A 25,996-nucleotide genomic window follows, 5' to 3' on the forward strand; every position below is an offset into this window, starting at 1 on the left:
GCGTGGCCGACTGAAACCAAAATACGAGGTGCACATCTACATGTTATAGTAGTCTTATATACAAAATTTCAACGTTCTTAGGCTACTCGTTTTTGAGTTATGCGAGATACGTAAGTACACACGCACGTACGTACAGACGCCACGAAAAATTCTCTTCAGAATTCATTTTAAAGCAGTTTTTTTAGTTTTTTTGGAGGAAAAGAGTCTTTTATTCTGTCTTTTTGTATAGATATCATGCAAAAACATCGTTAAATTGCATTCGAAAGTGGTCAAAGTGGATATTTTCATTGAAATATGCTGCCTGAAGCTTTTTGCGATTACAATACTTCCTTTTTACTTCGTACAAGGAAGTAAAAAACAAGCAAATAAATAAATAAATAAATTAAAAATAAAAAATAGGGGCTAAATTTTTACATAAATCAAACATATCAAGAAAGATTTTTATATTACTCGACAGCTGACAATACAAGGGAAAAGATAAATATACCGGGTGGCCATAATTAAACTGACAGTGCTCACAGTGTTCTGTAGCGCGATCTATTTGCGAGAATGACGCCACATTTTGTAGGAAGATTAAACAAGACGGGAGACGAAGGATTTCGCGAAAAAAAACGACACTCTGGCGCTAGGTTTACTTAACAGTATTATATTTCATTCATATTATAACTCAGAATGCACAATATTTATACCATTTAAAGAATTATCTAATCGTTGCCACATGTTCTATTCAAATACTATAACAAAGAGCTAGAACGATGTATAAAAGAAATTAAGCAAACAAAACGAAAAAGAAACAGTTTTTCACAGACGATTGAGTATTTCTCATTCAATTAATTCAGTTTTCACTTCGCGACAAGGCAAAAATACAAAAAAACTCAAAATATCTGTATTAAAAATTACGAAGTAAATCTTAAATACTTATTTCCTCGAAAAAATTCCAGAAAGGATTAAGCATGATTTAATTCGCAATAATAAATGAAGGCGTTATTTTTCTGTTGCGAAGCTTAGTGTCTCTAGATTGGCAACAAATCTACGATTCTGCTGTTTCAAATGTAAACAAATATGTCCGCCATGTTATTTAAAACTTAACTGCACTTAAATAGCTTTTAAATTGTTGATAATTGTACAAATATTGCTTCCAGAATTACGAAAGGCATAAAAACTTTAACTGGAAGATAAGAACAACATAATTCAATCATTTTAAAAGCAAAAAACGTACAATTTACAAACATATAAGAGTAAAGAAACTGAGATCACTGAGCCGGGTAACAGAGTGTATATATTTATAAATGTTTGGCGTGGCCGACTGAAACCAAAATACGAGGTGCACATCTACATGTTATAGTAGTCTTATATACAAAATTTCAACGTTCTTAGGCTACTCGTTTTTGAGTTATGCGAGATACGTAAGTACACACGCACGTACGTACAGACGCCACGAAAAATTCTCTTCAGAATTCATTTTAAAGCAGTTTTTTTAGTTTTTTTGGAGGAAAAGAGTCTTTTATTCTGTCTTTTTGTATAGATATCATGCAAAAACATCGTTAAATTGCATTCGAAAGTGGTCAAAGTGGATATTTTCATTGAAATATGCTGCCTGAAGCTTTTTGCGATTACAATACTTCCTTTTTACTTCGTACAAGGAAGTAAAAAACAAGCAAATAAATAAATAAATAAATTAAAAATAAAAAATAGGGGCTAAATATTTACATAAATCAAACATATCAAGAAAGATTTTTATATTACTCGACAGCTGACAATACAAGGGAAAAGATAAATATACCGGGTGGCCATAATTAAACTGACAGTGCTCACAGTGTTCTGTAGCGCGATCTATTTGCGAGAATGACGCCACATTTTGTAGGAAGATTAAACAAGACGGGAGACGAAGGATTTCGCGAAAAAAAACGACACTCTGGCGCTAGGTTTACTTAACAGTATTATATTTCATTCATATTATAACTCAGAATGCACAATATTTATACCATTTAAAGAATTATCTAATCGTTGCCACATGTTCTATTCAAATACTATAACAAAGAGCTAGAACGATGTATAAAAGAAATTAAGCAAACAAAACGAAAAAGAAACAGTTTTTCACAGACGATTGAGTATTTCTCATTCAATTAATTCAGTTTTCACTTCGCGACAAGGCAAAAATACAAAAAAACTCAAAATATCTGTATTAAAAATTACGAAGTAAATCTTAAATACTTATTTCCTCGAAAAAATTCCAGAAAGGATTAAGCATGATTTAATTCGCAATAATAAATGAAGGCGTTATTTTTCTGTTGCGAAGCTTAGTGTCTCTAGATTGGCAACAAATCTACGATTCTGCTGTTTCAAATGTAAACAAATATGTCCGCCATGTTATTTAAAACTTAACTGCACTTAAATAGCTTTTAAATTGTTGATAATTGTACAAATATTGCTTCCAGAATTACGAAAGGCATAAAAACTTTAACTGGACGATAAGAACAACATAATTCAATCATTTTAAAAGCAAAAAACGTACAATTTACAAACATATAAGAGTAAAGAAACTGAGATCACTGAGCCGGGTAACAGAGTGTATATATTTATAAATGTTTGGCGTGGCCGACTGAAACCAAAATACGAGGTGCACATCTACATGTTATAGTAGTCTTATATACAAAATTTCAACGTTCTTAGGCTACTCGTTTTTGAGTTATGTGAGATACGTAAGTACACACGCACGTACGTACAGACGCCACGAAAAATTCTCTTCAGAATTCATTTTAAAGCAGTTTTTTTAGTTTTTTTGGAGGAAAAGAGTCTTTTATTCTGTCTTTTTGTATAGATATCATGCAAAAACATCGTTAAATTGAATTCGAAAGTGGTCAAAGTGGATATTTTCATTGAAATATGCTGCCTGAAGCTTTTTGCGATTACAATACTTCCTTTTTACTTCGTACAAGGAAGTAAAAAACAAGCAAATAAATAAATTAAAAATAAAAAATAGGGGCTAAATTTTTACATAAATCAAACATATCAAGAAAGATTTTTATATTACTCGACAGCTGACAATACAAGGGAAAAGATAAATATACCGGGTGGCCATAATTAAACTGACAGTGCTCACAGTGTTCTGTAGCGCGATCTATTTGCGAGAATGACGCCACATTTTGTAGGAAGATTAAACAAGACGGGAGACGAAGGATTTCGCGAAAAAAAAAATTATTTTCAAAAGTCACCACTAGGGAAATATTTGGCGCTGTGTAATAGAAAATAGAGTTTTAACAAATGCAAATTACCTTTTATTTTGCATTCAAATGAGGTTCAATGTGGCTGCCATTGTTGTGGACCACATATTGCATTCTGTGCACAGTATGCACAACAGCAGAAAGTAACATGTCTGCAGGAATCTCCCATACAGTCTGTGATATGTTATCCTTCAACGTAGCCAGGTTCTGGACCACTCCTTGATAGACCTTGGACTTAAGGTAACTCCATAGCCAGAAGTCGCATGGGGTAAGATCAGGCGACCGAGGTGGCCATGCATTTGGAAAGTAGCGGCTAATGACTCTTTCTGTTGTGAATTTCTGTTGCACCCATACAACAACGTGTGGAGGGGCTCCATCTTGCATGAAAATGATTTGCCCCAGGCATTGTCTTTGCTGAAGTGCCGGAATGACAAAGCTGTTCAACATGTGGCGATATTTCTCTCTGGTAACAGAACAGGTTTCCGGTTCTGTCGGGGTAATTTTCTCATAGAAGAATGGACTTACGATAAATTCCGCTGTGAACCCACACAGTTACCTTTGGTGAATGTAAGGGTATTGCTGTGACTGCATGTGGTGATTTGTCATCCCAAATTCGGCAGTTCTGGATATTCACAGTTCCATTCAGGTAAAAGTGGGCCTTGTCTCCCATAAGATTTTCCACAGCCAAGCATCATCCACCTCCATTCTGGTAAGAAAGGTGAGAGCAAAAGTCAATTGCTTATCATGGTCGGGGTACAGTAACTCCTGTACACGGCTGATCTTGTATGGATAGAAGTTAATAATCTTTCGTAAGATTTTCCATATTGTACTGTAAGGCATATCCATATTCCGAGCTACTCAATGAGCGCTAGAGGTGGCAGCAATATTGTCTAGTCCTCTGTCGACAATCGCCGTGGCAACTGCTTCGATTGTATCCTGTGGTACAGGTTTTCGTCCTTTGCCTGACTGAACCTTCAGAGAACCTGTTTTCTCAAACGTCGCAACCATTGCTTTTAGCCCATTAACTGACACAGGACCGTTACCTTTACGAATTTTTTTGTGCGTTCTAAAAGCACGAAGAGCGGCTGATGCGTTGCACTGGTTGAGGTAAAAGAATTTGACCGGTAACGCACGCTTGACTAAAGAAGGAGACATTGCACATAAACTTTCAATCCGATTGATTCGAAACGTAACACATTGCCTTTTAAAACCCAAGCAGCTGGCACTGTGCGAATGGATGTAATGCGAAATTTGAACAAAGAACGAACTTCTGTTCAGCGTACGTGATATTGCAGATCACGAGACTTTATCGGTGTTTATGTAGATTTTACGCTTTTTTAAAAGTGTTGCCATATTGCACTTGAACTAAATCAGAAAACGTGCATAATAAAAGGTAATTTTATTCTGTATTAATTTGTATTTGTTAACACTCTATTTTCTATTACAGAGTGCCAAATATTCCCTTAGTGGTGACTTTTGGAACTAATTTGTTTTTTTGCGGAATCCTTCGTCCCCCGCCTTGTTTAATCTTCCTACAATATGTGGCGTCATTCTCGCAAATAGATTGCACTACAGAACACTGTGAGCACTGTCAGTTCAATTATGGCCACCCGGTATATATATATATATATATATATATATACAGAATTTAATGCTTAATAAATTACCATTATATATAGAGAGTATATAAAAATACTTTGACATCTGTGACAGACCTGTTGGCTATACCAGCTACAAACAGCCATTTAAAACTTGTCTGCAATTTCTGTCTGTGTATATATTTCATTTACATAAATTGATGTATTCATCAAGAATACTGAATAACTATAAACAGACATAGCAATTTTTTTTAAAATTTCTTATAATGAAACTTGAAATTTTTATTTTACCTTCATATTAGAATTGTTAAAAATGCAGAAATGTTTCTTACAATTGGGGATAAAAAGTTAAAATTAGAACCTAGAGGTGCAAATCCAGATTTCTATTTTTTAGTTCATTAAAATTTTATTTTCTCTGCCAAACTTTCTCTCAAATGCAGAAATTCAAGTGATTTTGAGTTCGTTTTCACATTCTAATTTAATTATAATAAAAATTAATATGATTTAAATTAAATACATCATTTGATAATTAGAACAAATTACACAAACATACTGAGAACATGCAGCAAATTTAATGAATCAGATGACTAGAAGACGCAAATAAGGAAAATTTTCATTTATCTTCAAGACTCCAAAAACAGTTACCCAAACAGGATGTTTCACTAGCATTTGTTTCTTACAGCTACAGTCAAATACTGTTTACAACTGAAAAGAACTCAATTCTAGCAGATCTATAAAAAGCAGATAATTATGACTGTAGTACACTCAAGAGCCAAAACATTATGACCACCTGTCAATAACGAGTTGGGCCACCTTTGGCGCGCAACACAGCTTCAACCCACCTTGGCATGGATGCCACAAGTCCTTGATAGATGGCTGGAGACAGATTCTACCAGATGTTGTAGCAACGGTCACGCAAATCCAAGATATTGCGAATTGGTGGTCTTTGACCTCTGAGCTGCCGTCCCATGACATCCCAAATGTGTTCTATCGGATTGAGATCCGTTGAGTTAAGCGGCCAGGACATTAACTGGCAATCAGCATCATGTTCCTGGAACCACTCCAACACAACTGTAGCCTCGTGACACGGGGCGTTGTCGTGTTGGAACATTCAATTTCCAACTGGAAAAACAGAGGACATATAAGGGTGCAACTGGTCCGCAATGATGTTCAGATACCTTGTAGCATTCATGGTTTGCTCTACCACAATCACGGGTCCCAGAGACGCCCAAGAGAACGTCCCTCAGAGCATAATATCGCCACCACCAGCCTGTGTATGACCTACTGTGCATTGAGGGAGCAACTGTTCGCCAGGAAGACGGCGTATCCTGACAGGGCCATCGGCGTGATGAATGGTGATTCATCTGACCAGGCAAGTCTCTCCCACTGATACATGGACCAGTCGCGATGTTCCCGGGCCCAGCACAGGCGCAGTTGGCGATGACGCTTGGTCAGCAAAGACACACGAGTGGGACATTTGCTGCGTAGCTCCATATCCAACAGTGTTTACTGGATAGTGTGCTCCGATACTTTTCTATTTGGCCCTGCATTGTATTTGGCTGTCAGCTGAGCCACTGTCTGGCTCCGGTTTTGCTTCAGAATGCGAGACAGTCTCCGACGAACTTTTTCTTTGAGAGCGTGTGGAGGTCCAACACCATGTCATCTACTGCTGGTTTCACCGTCATTCATCCACTTTTCATACGTACTAACAACTGTAGATCGTGAACAACCCACGAGTCGTACAGTTTCGGAAATACTTGTTCCGAGCCTTCGAGCCATTACAATCTGCCCTCTATCAAAGTCGCTTAGATCCACAGCCTTTCCCATCACAAATAGAAGTAAGTGAAAGAATGATTCTTCAGACTCTCCAGCAACAGTTAAATACCACTTCCACCTGATCACGTGCCTTCCACGTCATCCAGGCACGTTCATAGCAAAATGTAGGGCTGGTCATAATGTTTTGGCTCTGGAGTGTATATTGCTGTATAATGGATTGAAAGAGAATAACCTAAGGAATTCGCAAATCATATTTAAAAAAGAAAAAAATCCTAATCTCAGGACATGGAACTTTAATAATCCTAGTCTAAGAAAAAGTCACTTGGAAAAGGATGGATATAAATGCAACACTTGCAGATAACGATTAATACCTGTTTGCAGGTAAACAGAATAGTTTTATAAATCAGTACTTCTGCTATATTAAGCAGAATGTAATTTAATGCTTAAAAAAAAAAAATAAAGCAATGACTCTAATAGAAGCTTTTCAGATTTTGAAATCTAAATTGCCATATAATTGCCAGATTATTCATTACATATCCATAATGTTAAAAATCTGGCTTGTCCTAGCAAAATCCATTTTAGCTATTTATCCATTTTGTGAATACAGCAGAACAAGAGTCAGTGATTCAGCATGCACTGATCACAATACTTCCAAAGCAAGTCTAACAGCTTAAAATAACACATTTGAATATGCAAAGCACACGAGGACTGCCTGCCTAGGACGTAAATGCCTTCAATGGGAAAATGGCTTATATTCAGATTACACGTGACAAAAATCACAGAAACCAATTATGTATACTGAATTCCCAGAATTCAGCAATCTAAATTACTTGCCCACTGATGGAGCTTAACAAGCTCCAATAGCAGATCCAATCTTATAGATTATATCCCATAGGATACTAGGATTGCTCATTTAAGCTTGTATAACATACTGATATGAAATGATAGTGAATTTGTCATAACAGTTAATATTGCAGTATAATTCTTTTATTTGAAATGATTATTAAAAGTAAACTGATAAACATTCCAACACAAAGAAAAATCTTATGTGGCCAGCACATGACCTTCTGCTAATTTCAAGTTTTAAACCCTTAAGCAAAATATCACTTCTAACTGATCTGATCATCTGTAAACAAAACCTAATTTCTTGTTCCAGTAAACAGAAAGGCCTGCAATATGAAATTTCGGATTATGTGTTATAGATCTTGTAACACCACTCACTTAACACAGTTACTGCACTGAAAATAAGAAAATACATATATTAAATAACAAAGACAACACTTTATTACAAAATTCTTTTACAGATCAAACTTAATTTTTAACTTTTAATATAAATATATATTGCTTATTTATTGCTTTGCTAAGACAAAATGCACTTCAAATAATTTCAACTGTCCAAGGTTTCTTGATCAATGGTTTGCATTATTTGCAAGAATAAGTAAAATAAATCATTTCCAATTTTTCAAATCTAAAAATAAAGACAAAACTAAACATATTTTGTAAAGAATGGTGTGTTCAATATACAATAGCATAGTTGTCAAAAAATATTTAGTTCAGTCTTTTTTTTAAAAAAAAAAAACTTAATAGCTGCAAGTAAAGTGGTTCTGGTTATCTGTTTGGAAACTAATCAGCTCTTTAACTATAGAAACTTTGTAATAATCAACTAAATATTCCTATACCAGTGTAGTAATAATTTGTCACTGATTACAACAATAATTCATTATTAAATTACACATATATTTTGTAGGCACCTATGAAAAGTATCTGGTTGTAACAAAACTTTTCTACCAAAAAAAAAAAAAATTCTTAATAAAGTAAGGGGGGGAACATAAAAGCAGTACCTTTAGTGTGGGTAGTAATCAGAACCATTTTCTGCCAAAGTTTTGGTAGTTTTTCAAATTTGGAGTAGAGACTTGGTGGCCACGAGTCCAAAAAACAGATCAACCTCATCTCGGACATCCTGTGCAGAATGGAAGATAGCACCACCAAGATGTAGCTGCAGGTATGAAAAAGGGTAGAAATCTGAAGGGGCTATGTCGGGGCTATATGACGGATGTGGCAAAAGATCCCATTCGAGTCCGTACAGAGTCCAGGCAGTGAATGAAGACACAAGTGGTCATGCATTATCTTGAAGCAGCATTACCTTTTTTCCCCAGAACTCAGTTCGATGTTTTTCCTGCATAGCAGCATCAACATGGACGAGCATCTTGTTGTAAACTTTACTGTCGAGAGTTTTACCTTTTCCCAGATACTCTTTGCAGATAGTACAACGGCAATCCCACCAGATACAAAGCATGATCTTTTTGTTAGTCAAACTTCAATATGCGACACTGCCGACGGGCTCATAGGGCGCAGACCAATCCCTTTTTCAGCCTATGTTGAAGTAAATCCACTTTTCATCACAAGTGATGGTCCAGTCCAAAATTTTGTCCTTGCATTGATATTTGAGCAGATTGGTGCAAGCCCAAAAACACCTGTCCTTGTCTGCTTGAGCCAGCTCATGCGGCACCCAGCAATTTAACTTGCATGCCAAATTTATACAATGAATAACATGGAACTTACGTCTAACACTTTAGTAAGTTCTCAAGTTATTGCATAATGATCTTCTTCCACAAGTTCTCATAGGTGGGCCTCGTCAACGTCAATAGGCCAGCCAGAGTGCTCCGCTTCTTGACTGTCATAGTCATTGTTTATGAACTTTTCGTACCAAACCTTTACAATGTCATATGAAACAACATTAGTACCTAAAGCTGTACACATGATTTGATGAGATTCTGTAGCTGATTTTTTGCAACAGAACCTAAAGTAAATAATGGTTCTAATATGGTAGTGTGATAGTTATATTTCAGATACCTTGTACTTAAAAGATAACGATATTTTTTTTACGCATTTCACAACACAGTGTTCTAAAGCAAATCTCTTTCTTTCAAATACAAAACTCATTTGACAAAATATGATTAAACATGGTAATGTGAACTGTTTATGTTGGCGATATTTGCGGTGGCGGGAAACTTTCGTTAAAAACCCGATACTTTGTTCCTATTTGTACTGCTATTATTAGCCCAGAGTCTCAGCCTTCAATTTTGCATCAAACTACTTTTCAAAGAAAAGGATGCTCTCACCATATGTTATCACTATGTATTATTTTTTAAAGAAATAATATAGCAAATAAAAGTAAAGCAAATGCAAAAAATGTACAGTGGTGGCCAAAATTATGGACACTTTTGGAAATTTTTATGTTTTTGAACTTTGTATGCTAATAGAAAATGTTACGTTTCGCAAAATGCAAACTTGTAACATTTTAAAGAGAATTTATTACTGAATTCAATACAAAACACAAAATTCAATAATTTGCAATAAAAAAAAAGTTATATGTACTTTAATATAAATAAAAAACACAGTTATGAAGTGGTTTGTAATGTCTAGCTTTCCTGGCCAATCACTGTTCTTGTTCTGAGAACCAATGAAATGTTAGTAACTGCCAGTAGAAGCTGACATCATGTTTACACTTGAAACAATTCATTATTTTGCTTTGTTCTGTAGAAGGAGCACCTATTTCTTATACACTGCAATTACAAGTAGGAATTTTTGTAAAAATTGTTAATATTTAGTCAAGAAGCAATGACATCAAATAAAAGAGTAGATTGGACACCTAGAAAGAGATGTAATATTATTGTTTTAAGAGAAAGTGGTCTTTCCTATGCTGAAATTGCAAGACAGGTGGGTGGTTCAGTGGCTACACCTGGAGTCTGAAAATTTTGTTTACGATATCAGGAGACAAATTCAATAAAAAACAAAGAAGGAAAAGGCCGAAAAAGGTGCACCACATCCATTGATGACAGAAGAATAAAAAGACTATGTCTCCAAGATAGAAAAATGCCATCAGCGGCCATCAGAAGTGATCTGAATGATGCTTGTGTTTCTGTCAGTTCAAGAACAATCAGGAGAAGATTAACACATGTTGGACTGACAGGTAGAATTCTACGAAAAAAGCCTTATCTTAATTTTCAGCAACGAAAAAAAAAAAAAAAAAAAAAAAGACTACAGTGGGCAAAGGAACACATTAATTGGACAGATGATCAGTGGTCAAAAATTATATGGAGTGATGAAACTAAGATATCGTTATTCAGTAGTGATGGGCAAAAATATGTAAGACGTAGAATAGGAGAAGAGCTACATCCTGACTGCATTCAAGCAATTGTGAAGAACCCAGTTAGTGTTATGATTTGGTCATGCATGTCAGCAAATGGTATTGGTCGCCTTCATGTCATCGATGGGACACTGAATGCCAGAAAATATACTGACACTATTCTAGAAACAAAACTTCTACTTTCCATCAGAGATCTCTTTCCCAACAATGCTTCATTTATTTTTCAGCAGGATTCTGCTCCTTGCCACACGGCCAAAATATTGAAAGTGGTTTCGTACAAAGAGCATTAAATTGTTGTCATGGCCAGGAAACAGTCCTGACCTCAATCCTATCGAAAATTTGTGGCACCGTTTGAAAACTCTTGTCCGAATGAGGCGCCCATCAAATAAAAGGGAACTAATTGAGGCTATAATTGTTTCCTGGCATCATGTAATAACGAAAGAAGAGCTTAAAACTCTTGACAGCTCAATGAAACGTCGATGTGAAGCTGTAATAAAAAATAAAGGGTACCCTACTAAGTACTGATAACTCACTGCAATCATCATTATCTATTGTATATCGATAACTATCATCATTTAACTTTTTTTGTATTGCAAATAACTGAATTTTGTGTTTTGTATTGAATTCAGTAATAAATTCTCTTTAAAATGATATATACAAGTTTCCATTTTGTGAAACGTAACGTTTCCTATAAGCAAAGTTCAAAAAAATTTTCCAAAAGTGTCCACAATTTTGGCCACCACTGTATGGCAACACTTAACACTGCACTGGAAATTCTGAAGATATGATTTAAAAGATTTTGCTGTTGAATTTTACGTAGTGTAAGCATATGAAGAAAGTGGCATTTAATTAATAAAGCAAAAATAACAAATAAAAAATTAGTCACCATTTTAAGAAAACTAAGTACTGATATCACAAACTGAGAAAAAGTATGGCAACACTTTATATTGGGAATGCTAAAGATATACTGCTTTTAAGAATTCTGCCATTGTTAACTTATTGATTCTTTAAGCTGAAGCACTATGTGACAACAGACTATGATCGATGTGATATTTTCAAATCAAAGCATGAGAATGGATATGTACATGAGCATGCAGTTATTTTTCATTGTGTGGATGAAAAGACTAATAAAATGTGAGTAGTCAACAGGAGTGAGTCTAACTACAAATTGATGAACTGTAAGGCCAGAAAGATCATATTAAACCTTAAAATTAAAATAAGGTTCCTCCAGATGACATAAAAATCCAAACAATTTTAGATTTTATTTAACTAGAAAAATGAACCACGCTTGAAATTCAAGTTTATGGTTTTCTAACTGAATGGTTGCCTCTAGCAGAATCAATTACCTGGTGGCACAATTTAACAAACTTGTCTGCCAAACTCATAATTCTATATTTTTCCATGAAAATCTGTTAAATCTCCAAGTAAAGTACTACTTCTCGCTTATGATATATAATCAAAATCTATTAGGTTGCACTCAATTAGATACGAGTTTTAAATACCAAATTTGAAAAGTTTTGATTTATATCAAAATATATTTCTTTTTATGAAAATCTGTTCATAGCTTTAAATAAAGCATCACTTCCAGTCTAACAATTCTAGCCAATATGTTGCTCCCATTGATATAAAAGCCTTAAATATGAAAACTGAAAAGTTTTGGATTATACATTAATATAGTTTTTCATTAAAAACTTAAGGACTACAAATAAAGTATCACTTCTGGTTACTTGTTACGAACTGCTATAGGCTTCAAAGTAAAGCACTACTTCCGGTTTTGTAGTTTTTATCTAAAATTTAATCAACTCTATATGAATGCAGAAAGCTTAAACAGGACAAGAAATTTTTGGAAGTTTAATATAAAGTGCACAGCTTAATGGACAAACAAAATAAGCATGTAAAAAACAAACAAACAAACAAAAAGTTAATTTAGTAATAATTCACAAATAAATAATTCAACAGAACCTTTTCTTGGAAAGGAAAACCATTACCCATCTATATTCATTTCAGGCACTTAAAACTACAACATAAGCATTTGAGAACTTAATTAAAATAAAATACATTATAAGGCAGTGAGTCAACCAAGCTCGGAAAGCAATGTAAATTCAAGTAAGAAACTTCATTTGAACCTATCAAAGAAGTGAACCACAAACAAATAGAAGATTTTCTAAATTCCACCATTTTTAAAAATACATACAAGTATGCAAGTTGGCAAAGCATGTAGTCAGACAAATATTAATGATAGATGTAACGTCATTATTTTATTATCAATAGCGAAAAATTTAACAAATCCAGAGGTAAAAATGATACATTTCTATTTTTAAAAATATATTCAAAAACAAGTTAAAAGGCTGGGGAGGGGGGTGAGCTGATACAAAACTTTTGTTAGAAAAGCAAGATTTTTCAGACTACCAAAATTTTATATGTAAAGTTGTTATTTAGCATCACTGACATTTTCAAAAGCATGGAGAGAGGGAAGGAACAAACATAAAATCAAATAACAGAAAATTACCTGAAAAAATAAACTGTGAATCAGGACTAAATGAAGCTTCTAAAGGAATACCTTTGCTATTTAGACGGCTCTAAAAACAAAGAAATTATTAATTAAGGCACAACTACTTGCAAACTTTTACATTCCAAATAAAACTTAACACAGAATTTAACTTTTTTTAAAATAAAATTACATTTAAATGAATATATAATTAACTCATATCAAATCTACTGGAATTTAGCACTTACATGTTAACACAACCACCTTGGCACAATTTAGCAAAAAAAAAAAAAAAAAAAAAAAAAAAAAAAAAAAAAAAATTTTTTTTTAGATGTAAAAGTTTTATTGGACAGAAGTTGGTGATTTTTGCGATTTTCTTCAAACTCAAAAAATTAACGAACTATCGATATTTATGGTAAGTTGATAAACCAAAATATGAACAAATATTTCGTTGACATACTTTAGCAAACTGAAACACAAATTTTAATTTTTAAGGAAGAATTAAGTGACACGTTAAAAAAATGAAACACTACATTTGTCTCCCAAACTTTCTGTAATTTTTGTTTCACTATTCTTTTTCCCAAGTACAGAACACTTTATTTTTCCCTTTAAAAAAAAAAAAAAAAAAAGAAAAGAAAATTGCAGAGATTTAGCATCACGCAAATCTTGGCAACACTGGCGATCTACAAAATGCATCTATCTCTTCATTGTTCCTTTCAAAGATTTCGCAGCAAAATTCTGTAAGCTTGAAGAAATTTTACCAAAGTTTCTTCTACTGCTGGCAAATATTACAATTAGATTTAAGGCACAAAATATCATGGCTGGTTTACAAAATCTGTTTGAAGTTGGAATACAGCCAAAGGAATACATATGAACTGAAGGAATGTTATGACCATGATTGTCTGAAGAATAGTTATGCCTATGGTTGCCAGAGTATGGCGACTTCTGCTAAAGTGGTTGCGATGACACGCAAGTATCTGGAATTTTAAAATATATTTTAAATAATTAACAGTTATATATTTAAAAAAAAATTTAACTAAGGCCTCATTTCGTTTCTCATTATTTTGCTTAGATTATGTCCAAAACACAAAATTAAATTAAAGAACAAAACTGCTGTCAATCCACAAACTGTGTTTAAATCTTTAATTTATCTTCTGTATTAAAAACACATGCTGGTAGTACAACTAAGTACGAATCATTTCAAAAATTAACTGTGCATCCATAATACATTCCCTTTAATAATTTTAAACTTTTAGAACTTCACTAAAAGATGTTTCCAATTCCACATACAAGATAATTCAATCTAAAATTATATTACTTTTAAAAAAGATTACAAGCATAGAAAAATGAATAATATATCAGATACATCAGGTAAATATTAAAGCTTTCTCTTTTCATTGTATAAGCGATGTGTGTAACTTCACAGGATTACATGAGAAATGTCAAAATATTTGAATTCATTCCATAATTTCTGTACGAAGTCTTTTGTCCCCGGCTCTCGAGTACCAAATGTTTAGCTAAAGCAGAAATAAGAACATTTCTGGAATATATTTCTAAATGCTGCGTTAAAACTTTGAACAAGTTTTAAAAATGCATCGTTTCTGCTCTGGAGTCAACAATAAACCAAGGATAAACTAATGCAATGCTATTATAGGATGAATTCAAATTTTATCACGACATTGTTTGTGTAATTATCAGAAGCCATAAAAATTGCTTACACACAAAAGCAAAATTAATTTCTTCTGTTTGTTACATCATTTATTATTGCATCAAAAAATTTTAAAAATAATCATTCAAAATAGGATTTATCATTTAAAATAGCACTTTATTACATTACAACACTACAGAACATCTTCCTTTCTCACAAACCATTATTATCTGTGACAAACATGAAATCAATGGAAACTTCAAAAATAAGTTAGAAATATTCCTTTAATCATGAATGGCAAGAGCTTTTTTAAAACTTGTTAAGATTATGAAACAGCACCAAAGCACTATATCAGTCAGGAATGCTACAAAGCTTCTGGCATCCTGACTCTTCAGAATAAATTCTGAATTTTTTTGCAGACAGAATGCAGTAAAGAATCTAAAAGTGTTAAGCCAGTTTTTCTAAAAGCAAACATTAACATACTTGCCAACCTATGACACTCAAAAATCAGGAGATTTTTTTAAGAAATCAGGAAATTTTTCACAATGTTAAAAAGACTTTTTAAATGATAAAAATATAGTTTTTAATAATGAATTAACTTTTAATAGTTACTAAGTCTTAAATGGAAGCAACACAAAAATATCTTAGACATAAAAAACATTTTTATTACTTGCATCATTAAAAAAAATAAAGAAAAAAAGAAAAGACACTTTAATCAGTTTTCATACAAATGTTACGAACAGTGCCAGATTTGGCCTTCGTTAAGAAAGAAACTTCATAATTTTGTTCATAGCAATTGCCAAGTAGGCCTGCTTTCGCTAATAAAAGTTTTTCTAATGTGTCATCACTCATATTAGATCTAAATTTAGTCCTCGTTTTCCCAACAACACTGAAAATCCTCTCGCACTCCGTATTACTATGGGGGAACTGTCAAGATGGACAACATAATTCTAGACAGTTCACTATATTTTAAAATTCCATCAGCACCTTTCAGTTTTCCAATTAAACTCCACTGGGTGTCAATCCTAGCTGATTTTATAACTTCATCCAAGTTTTCTAATTGTAAACTGCAAAATTGCGACTGCAGTATATCAGTAGCAACATCAATATCATCATCTTTCATGACTAAACGAAGTAACACAGGAAATCTATTCAAAAAAGTACCTTATATCAGAAAAAGATGCATTTGATAGAGCAGAAACATCACAAACTTTACCATTCAAAATCACTTCATAGTTGACTGGAAATTTATGTAGTATGTAATCACATACTCGACAGAAGTAACTTCTAACATGAAGATAAAACTTATTTTTGTCTTCTTCTGAAAGTTCTTCCACTACTTTTGTAGTTGCAGCTCCTATTACCAAATCTTCATCTTCTTTTGATTTTCTATTTCACCTTAAATCACATCATATATAGAGTTTCAAGACAAAACACAGACTGGTTTTACAAACTTTGGTAAAATGTCTTTAAACTGATCATAAATAATTGATTGCAAAACATGAAGTAATGGAATTCTGCTTTGTAGAATTGTGTTAAGAACATCGAATGATGGCAAAATGAATTGTAAAAAAAAAGCAAAAAGCTTTGTTAAGGTCCGAAGAAAAAAATATAAATATTCGTTCTTCACAAGATAAACTTACAGTAATCGGAAAATGTTTCGTGTGTTGAGCAATTTTTTTATTTTGAGAGAAATTTGTATCAGCTTTACGCTTATATTTTGCAGTATTATTTTGAGAACTGCCAGTTGAATTGCTGAATGATGCAGAAATTACTTTATTTTTCTCAAACCTATTTTTAACAATGGAAGTAGTAACTACATCTCCATTTACTTTAGGTACTTTATAACTTTCAATAGAGCCTTTTATCTTAACTCTCGAAGCATTTACTTCTTTTTTAAAAAATGCAAGAAATGGGTTCCATTGATCGAGGATTCTAGATAAGCATTTCTTTAAAGACAGCTAGCGTGTACATACATGTTTCAAAATTTTTCTCATTTCAGTATTATGCAGCTGTTGGAACTGTTTCAATTTTTCCTTTCTTTTAGAACACCTTTCAAGATAATACGAGGGCTATCCAGAAAGTAGATTACGTTTTGGAATAAAAAAATAAACAAAGTATAGGAAACAAATTTTATTATATACAGATGAAAGCCACACTCAGATACTACTTTTCTACATAGTCACCATACAAATTAAGTCATTTATCGTAGCGATGTACGAGCTTGGAAATTCCTTCGTCGAAAAATTCGGCCGCCTGCGCCTTCAACCACTTCGTTACCTCTTCTTGCCTTCCATCTTGCACAAAACTTGTGGTAACCAAGCTTTTCGCTGATGATTTCGTGCAACAAACTTCGCGAAATTTGTGGAAAACTCAAAGAAAGTTCCGTTATTGTGAAATTTCGATTTTCACGGACTTTAGCATCGACTTTTTCGAGAAGTTCGGCGGTCACTATGCTGGGTCTCCCACTTCGATCTTCGTCGTGAACATTGGTTCGGCCATTTTGAAATCTTATGACCCACTGACGCACTCCACCTTCAGTGATAATGTTGTCCCCATACACTTCACGAAGCTGCCGATAGATTTCTATCGGTTTACAGTTTTTTGCAGTCAGAAACCTTATTACTGAGCGCACCTCGCAGGATTTTCAATTAACGCAGACATTTCAAACCGTCACAGTATCTGAACGGAGCACAGCACGAACCTCTCACTAGCACGGCTAGATGCAGACTGAGCTGCGCAACGCTCTGACCCCAAGATGGCCGCGCTAGCCCCGCCCCTAGCGGACACAGACGGAAACGTAATCTACTTCCTGGATGGCCCTCGTATTAAATATCAACAATGTGTTCACCCACATTTATTGGTAAAGAAGCTAAGCCCTTTTTCAGCTGCTAAATTTAAGAGGTGACAGGTGCACCTCATAATCTGCAAATCTGAATTTGCCTTACTTAAGATGCCTGAAACACCAGTCTTCAAGCCTACCATTACTGGTGCATTATCGGCACCAAGTGCTAAGCAATTATCCAGAGGGACTGCATTTTCTTTTAAAGTTTTAATAATTAGCTGTGCTATATTAAAGCCTGTCGAATGTCCTTCTAAAGTGAGGACAGAAGGTAAACTGCACTCAGTTTCTGAAGACTCTGGATTAAAAAAAGAAACAACAATTGGATACAGTTTTGAATCGGTATTATTGCTTCCATCCATAGAGAGGCATAACGGAGCTGTTTTAATGCAATCAATAACTGAAGATTTATTTTTCAAAACCATTTCTTTAACAATTGCACCTGTTTTGGTCCTTGCACTTGAGTATTTCTTAGTGATTTCACTATCGGGAAACATTTTTCTAAATAAAGCTGCAGCGTGATCCGGCGCATTCAGTGGCAGGTTGTGCTCCAGTAAAAAGGCAGAGAACAGACATTCTGCATTAATCACTTTTTGGTCTTTTGTTTCCGAAGAAAAATTTAATTTTTCGTTTTTTTTCAAAACAACTTATGTTGTCCTTGTGTTTTTGTGTACGCACATGTTTGAGAACATTCGCCCTTCCACTATGCGAAATCGAAAAATTGCAATGACAAGCGGTACACATCACAAACATCACATCCAGAGGAGTAGGGACGACTTGCAGAAATTTAACATTGGTTGCCTATTGCAGCGTGTATAATTGTCAAGCAAAAGCTGGTTGTAGCGCCTCATTTCACAAATTAGAATTTCTACATATTTTTATTTTTGAAACTCAGATTGATTAAAACAATTTAGCATATTTATCAAGCATAATTAACGTTCCAAATAATTATAAAGCTATTGCATGCTTTCAGGACTGGATATTTTTTAGCTTTTCCTATGCTGTAAAGAAATTTAACTACTTTTAGAAAATAATATTTTAAATCTGAACTAATAGAAAATTTCAAATAATCAATTTTCTCTTGCAATTTTTATGCTTTTTATTGGTGTAAATAAGTAAAAAATACTAAAATATTTAAAAACGAATTTTTGAAAGTTGTGTTTAAAATTATAAATTGTGCTGCTTTTTTAAAATTATAGATGAGTATTATAGCACAATTTCTATTAAGGAATTTTATTTAAATTATATTTCATAATACATCCTAGTGATAAACACGTTTGACTCCTTAAAAATGTTTATACATTTAATTCTAATATTAAAATTGTATTTAACCGTAATAATTAATTTTGCTTGTATTTTATAGTGATTTTAAATTTATTTTTAGTTCTGCATAATATTTTTTTTTATTTACTGTTAATTTAATTTATTAGCTTAAAGGGGTGGTAGCCTAGAAAGGCTGGTAGTTTCGAAGCGGCATTTTACGCTGTTTTACTATAAATGTCCGTGTCTCTTGCAAATTGTTGTCACCAAATATTATCGCCCTGTATTATATGTAAAGAAATTAAATAATGAAGAATCTGCATGAATACATGTACGGTTCTCGCAATCTGACAAAAACGACAGTATCTAGAGCCATCAAATTTTGAATAATGTAATCCTCCACCCGAACATGGGCATCTGGACGTCTGAATTTCGAATTTGTTTCAATCTATTTCCTATTTTGTAAAACTTTAACGAATTTTTGATTAACAAACTCAACGAGTTCAGAGAGAGCACTGTACGGAAAATAACAGTTTTATCTCCAGTGCAGAAATTCTAAAGATATGCTGTTTTCAAATGTATAGGGTTTACGGGCGAAGAACATGATATTTAATAAATATAGGTAACACACAAAACGTTAAAAAAAGGTTTCTTTTGGGCATAATATAATATTTTAATGCTTCTAGATTTTATTTTACCATTTTTTTCCGCTTCATTACACTCAGAAAATTTTATGCTCCGAATTTTACAAATTACAAAAATAAATATTCCACTTTAATGTTAATAAGTTAATGATGATATAAATCAAATAAATGATTGTTTTGTAATGTTATTATAGTTTTGAAAATCATTGCCTGAAAATGGTCATTAAATTTAAAAAAAAAAAAAAAAAAAAGTTATCAGATCTTGTTTAATTTTACCTTATTTATTTCAAAGCATCCTGTACCATCAATCTTATTTAATTTTACGTTATTTGTGCGCAAAATTAAGTTCATAAATTTTGTGCCTAGAGTTTTTACCATTTTACCAAAGTAAAGATGTTTGTACAAGAATTACGCGTGAAAAAAATGTGCGAAATGCAGTAAAAAGTGCTTTAATGAGATATATTAAATTCTATTTGGAAAAAACTATGGCTTTCATAATCTCATCACTATACAATGCATCACATTTAATAATTAAAAAGAGTTATGTGATACAAACACCATAGGTTTCAGTGTTAAAGTAAACCAGATCGTCCCTACTCTTTCTTGCCGACATGTCCGTGACGTGCGCCCCGCCCACTGGGTTAGTCTATCTCTTATAAGGTCCATGTTCTGGATACGTATGCTGTCACTCACAAAGCAGAAATTCTCATCTGATTCGGAAGGTTTTATTTTAGATATAATCTAGAGAAAATTCAGTTGCTTTCAGACGTCCAAAATCACTTTTTTTTTTTTTTTTGTTTGTTCATATAACGAAGTATTAAGCCACGTTCCATAAAAATCGTGAGAAATATATTGTAAATCGGGTTGGCGGGAGAGCGGTCGAAAATCGGGAGAGTTGGCAACTCTGCATTAATAATTTTTATTGTTAAACAATATCTCACTTATGCAAATAAAGTATATATATTATGTAAATATAGTATATATATTACGTAAATAAAGTTATATATATATATATCTATATTGTATCTGAAGACGCTTAATGAATAAAAATAACTTTCATTTTGAAGAAACTCAAAAAGGAAAGAACATTGACTTCAAAAGGAATTTTACATAAAATATATTTTAACAAAACTATGGAAAATTGAATTAACACTTAATTTTAAATCGTTGATTCTGAATGTGATGAGCCACTTAACATTAGACAAAATTAATAATATAAAATTATGCTTTTAATCCTCATTACTAGATTTTTTCAAAACTTAAAAGTTTATTTTACAATTTCACACTTATTCATGAGCAGACTGAACATGCTAGATTTACAATATCTCAATAATTCACTGAATAACAATAAACACACCAATACTCATATTTAATAAAGAATTGAACATCAGACATTCATTAAATCCCTTTAATCCTTTGACTCTTTGCTTTCACAACTACACAATACATCTTTGACATTAACAATTCAAAAATATTCAAGGCACTCGTGAGAAGTATTTCACTTCAAAAATCAATTTTTCCAGGGAAGAAAAAGTTAAAATTCTAAGCGTCTATTTTTTTAATGCAACAGCACTCGTTAAAATGAACAACATCTACAGCAGAACCTTGGGTTACACCTGCTCAGAGATATCTCAACATCAATGATAAATATTAGGTTCAACAGAAAGCAAGCCAAAGCAAATATTGTATAAAACCATCATATTCTCAGCTCTGTGAAGGGCCTGCTGGTTTACAAATATGACGAGCTGGTAGACACACATCAAATGTGCAGTCGAGAAAATGGGAACAGACTTGACACATGATTAGACTGTAAATGATTTCCTATCCAATCATATTCCATATCATGCCAATCTGTTAGTGTTGAGAGAAGACTGAAACTGGAATTTTAAAGAAAAATATGGGATGTACGTAAAGTGTGCTGCCAATGGCAGAAAAGGGAAGAGACTAACTGAGAAATTTGCAGCAATTATTTCCATAAGCAAGCAAGTGATGACATTTGACATTGGTGTCTATTGTAATTCGGTGTGGAATGCCGTGCATGAAGCATATTACCATCTGGTGCAATCTCTCTCTAAAAATTTCGCCACCTTCAAATTCTGCTGACCAGTGCTTGTCTTAAACTTCAAAAATTTTGCCAATTTGTGTTTCTTTAACCCTTAACTGCCATGGAAAATGTACAAGATTCACTCACCAGTGCCATCGCTTTTTACACAGGTGCAAGTAGTCATGCGTGTATTAGGGGAGGAAATAAGTGCAAGTTTTGCTGTTTATTTTCACAAAATAAAGAATAAAAGATTTAATGTTAAGAGTAAAAGCATAATAAAAGAGATGTAAGTATAATAAAAATGATGTTTGTGTAATAAGAAAGATCCCAAAAACTGTAGTTTCGAAAAATTTATTTTTAGATCAGTAAGTGTAATATCAGGTTTCAGTATTATACCTTGTAAAATCAGTATACCTAAAAAAACATATATTTCTTCTGAATTAGTTGGATGCAATAGGCAAGTTTTCCATATCAAGTTCTACTTGACGTCGAGCATCTTTTAGAGAATAGTCACAATCCTCTTCATCTGACGTACTATCATATTGAGGTGTTTGATCCCGAAGATGACAGAGAAAGTAATCATCTATTTCACTGTCAGACATATTCGTAAAAAAAGCACCTACTACAAACAGTAAATGAAAACGGAAGACACGGAATAAAAAAATAAAAATAAAAATAAAAATAAAATAAATACATTTTACTCAAGCAGAAACATGAGAAATAACTGCACAGTCATTACTTTCATGATTTCAGAAACATACACCTCCTTCTTCTCTGAAATAGTAGCCTACTTCGCATACTCTATCAAGGTCGTTGTGGTGATGCATTGCATAGCTTTGCAAATAATTTAAGTGGTAGCAGTGCAAAGCAAATGATAGTATTTTGGAAAAACATATATATACATCTTGCTCAGCCGTGGCAGTTAAGAGGTTAAATTCTAAAAACTTTGCTGTCCTTGCCGTACAGGTTACACCAGCTCTGTGAAGCGCACATGTACCCATTCCATATGTAGAAAGCTTAATTTTAAAATGCAGATGATTACATCAAATGGCATAAGTTTATGAAGAAGTTGCTTTAGATGACATCTAATAATCCAGTTTTCTGCTTTATTATGATTCAGTGATAAGGTATTATTTGCCCAGAAAGGCATATTTTAACACTTGCAACAAACATGTCTGGACTGAAAAGAATCCCCACATCTCTGCCCTTCATAAATACTAGCAGAGATCTGCCAGGGATATTTAGGCAAGTATCCTCAGATATTGCCTCAAGTGTCCTCAGTTGCAACAGGAATATCTGACAGACACATTGCTTCGATTTCCTGGAAATGCTTCACAATTTGTTCCAGACTGTTCCACTCAGCAGACATGCATGACAAAGCACCAGCAAATTTTACCACTGTTGTCAAAACACCCTGAATGCCACATATCCCAGAAGGTGGATTAAATGAGATGGACTTGTAGTTTGGCTTTCATGTTCACCGGACATAAATTTAATAGACTTTGCATACAAGCATATGAAATCATCATTGTATGAGATACTTGTTGTTGCATAATTCATACTTTCATTCACCAGTATGAATTATGCAACAGCAGTCTTGGATGCCACTTTGAACATATACTTTGAGCTTTTTCAGATCTGAATGGGATTGCAACTTATGATTTACTTAATTCCTTTCTTTTCAAATGCTGAAAGTTTAACTTGGACATTAAATTTTTTAGACGTTTCTGACAATGGGTGAAATGCAGCCACAGATTCCATTGTAATTATTGTTCTTAATTTGTACTGTAATCTCTTATTTTGTGGAAGTAGTTTATGAATACTCAGTATACCAAATATTTTAAGAGAAGCACAGTATTAAGGAACTTCAAAGTAAATTATGATAGGAAATCAAAACTATATTTTTTTTTAAAGAAAAAGATAATATAAGTATGTTGCCTTAGTCACTGATTCAGTATTCTCAGTTTACAACAAGATTCATGTGAAAAAAAAAAGAGGGGGAAAAAGACAGAAAAAAAGTGAGCGAGAGAAAGAATATTTAGTTTCTTAAATATAAGTTAAGTGAAAATAGGCATAAACAAATGCAACAGCTCAAACATGCTCAATATTGCTTCTCCACAGTAATCATGAGGAGCACATGCATGCTCATTTAAGATCAAAATACGGCAAATGAAAACTGTCATTGCATGTATTCTTGACTTACAAGACATTCCTCAAATCCCCATTCCCTTGCTCACTGACATTATTCCTGATGATCATAAATATACCGACAGAGAGATACAGTTATTAATGTTCCGAGTGCTTGGCTTCTCTTCGTTACTGTACTTGGACGTTTGTTAAATATATCTTCACTCTTCTCACATTCTTTACATTTTCATTACTGTCATATTAACATGACTTTTTTTCATTATTATTTGGTTGAAAAAAGGTGATCTCTAGAATTTGATAGAATATAATTTTACAAATTATATAAAACAATCAGTGACTGAAACAACCTTAATTGGAAGTATGAACTGATGTGCACAGTTGAAGTCACTGATGACAGACATGATGTGACATGCAAAATTTCAAATGCCCTATGTACACTGCGCAAAAAAAGGGGAGGGGACTTTATTTCTCGTTCTACTGGGCCGAATGACAAAATTCAAATTGCGTTTCTCACCTCTCGAAAGCATGACTTAGGATATATATTAGATTTATATACAGTACTATTCTGACATATGTATTTTGACACAAAATCTGACTTTTCTGAAATAACATACCAATTTTTTTACATATTTCGATTCTAAGACTCAAATTATGCCTAAATCTTAAATTTTGTAAAATTTGGTGTGAAATTTATGGAGAAATTCACAAATTTATATCGACCCTTTTTCTTTCAGTTTGCGCCAAGAACAGTTCACTTGGTGAACTTCTTAATATATGGCAACCTATTTTCCTTTTCCTTTTTACATTGTGCGTGAGAGAAAAAAAAATCACAATATTCCTTCTTTCAAATAATGTTCTTTATATTATATTTTTACATTGTTATTTTAAATATTTTTCTTCTTTTTTGAATTTCATTTTAATTGTTTAAGTTGCATGTTTTCTTTCAAATAACTGTTTTAAAAATTTCTATTTACTCATTCAAACTGCGTAGTTTAAATAAAAGGTGCATTGTTTATTTTTTTTTCTTCATAGTTTTCTTTATACTATATATTTTAATCATAGTTATTATTTTAGGTAAGTTTTGAATTTTTAAACTTATATTTTACTTTTTTGTGTTGCATTGTCTCTTCAGATAAGTGTTTTAAAATTTTCTATTCATTCATTCGAACTGCACATTTTAAATATATTTATTAATATAAATTTTCCAGAATTTAATTTTATTTATTTGAATTGCATTTCTTTCAGAAGAATACTTTGTGATGCAGACTCCGATGCATTTGAAAACTGCATATATTAAAATAGAAAATACAGTAAAGCACAGTTAATACGCCTTTCAATGTTCCATTCAGAATAGATACATAAATAAGAGAGAGATATATATTTGACATTTTAATTTAGAATGATTTGCATAAATTGCTTTAAAAAGTTTTATCATTGTGCCCACTACTTTACAAAAATTTATCATTCTATATTTAATTTCATAAAATGTTATTCATATTTTAGTCAAATATTTTATTTTTGAAATCACAAGAGTCAAATATCATAAAATTAAAAAAAAAAATTTTAATTACAAAATACTAAATTTTATGGAAAAATTTACTTTTTCTTCTTAAACTCACCGCTCAATTTGTGGATCGAAAACAGTTCAAAAATCGTGCAATTTTTTTTTCTTGCATATTTTAAATCTATATATATTGGAGAATTGAAAAATGCATTTTTCATTTCTAGAAAATATTTTTTATATAGATTTTTATCATGAGAACTAAGTTGCCAGAAAAACCAATTTCAGATTTTATCACCCCCCAAAATTTTTTTTAAATAAATTTCAGTCGAATTACAGTTAATTTCTATTTTATTGCATAATATAAAAAAGTAAAATATATAAAATTTAAGAAAATATAAAGCACTGAGGAAAAAATATCTTAGAAACGCAGTTTAGTATAACAGAGCTCAAAACAGGGTTCAAGGCAAAGTTCAACGTCACAGTCTTTGCATCAGATTCAATAAATCTAATTAATAATCAATCTAATTATTAATCTAATCAATAAATATAATTCAATAATTTAATTAAATAATTAAGATAATTGCTGAATGTTTTTAGCAGACATTTTTGTAAGAAAAAAGCGCAAAAAGTGAAGTTTCAGTGGTAATACCACGTGCCTGCAAATGCCGCA

The 25,996-nt window shown here is 32.7% G+C and overlaps 1 protein-coding gene across 2 annotated transcripts in view; it reads right to left on the minus strand.

The window, feature by feature from the left end:
* The window catches only part of LOC118183545 (WD repeat-containing protein 82-like), a 75,267-nt gene that overhangs the window by 10,280 nt on the left and 38,991 nt on the right, over window positions 1-25,996 (minus strand). For both annotated transcript variants that reach the window (XM_035353138.2, XM_035353137.2), the window contains one exon: window positions 13,258-13,327. In XM_035353138.2, the coding sequence (XP_035209029.1) occupies window positions 13,258-13,327 (70 nt within the window). The remainder of the gene's footprint in view (window positions 1-13,257; window positions 13,328-25,996) is intronic.

Source organism: Stegodyphus dumicola, chromosome 4, assembly GCF_044657685.1.
Source record: "Stegodyphus dumicola isolate Sdum_Otavi_A_Nest chromosome 4, ASM4465768v1".
Lineage (NCBI taxonomy): Eukaryota > Metazoa > Arthropoda > Arachnida > Araneae > Eresidae > Stegodyphus > Stegodyphus dumicola.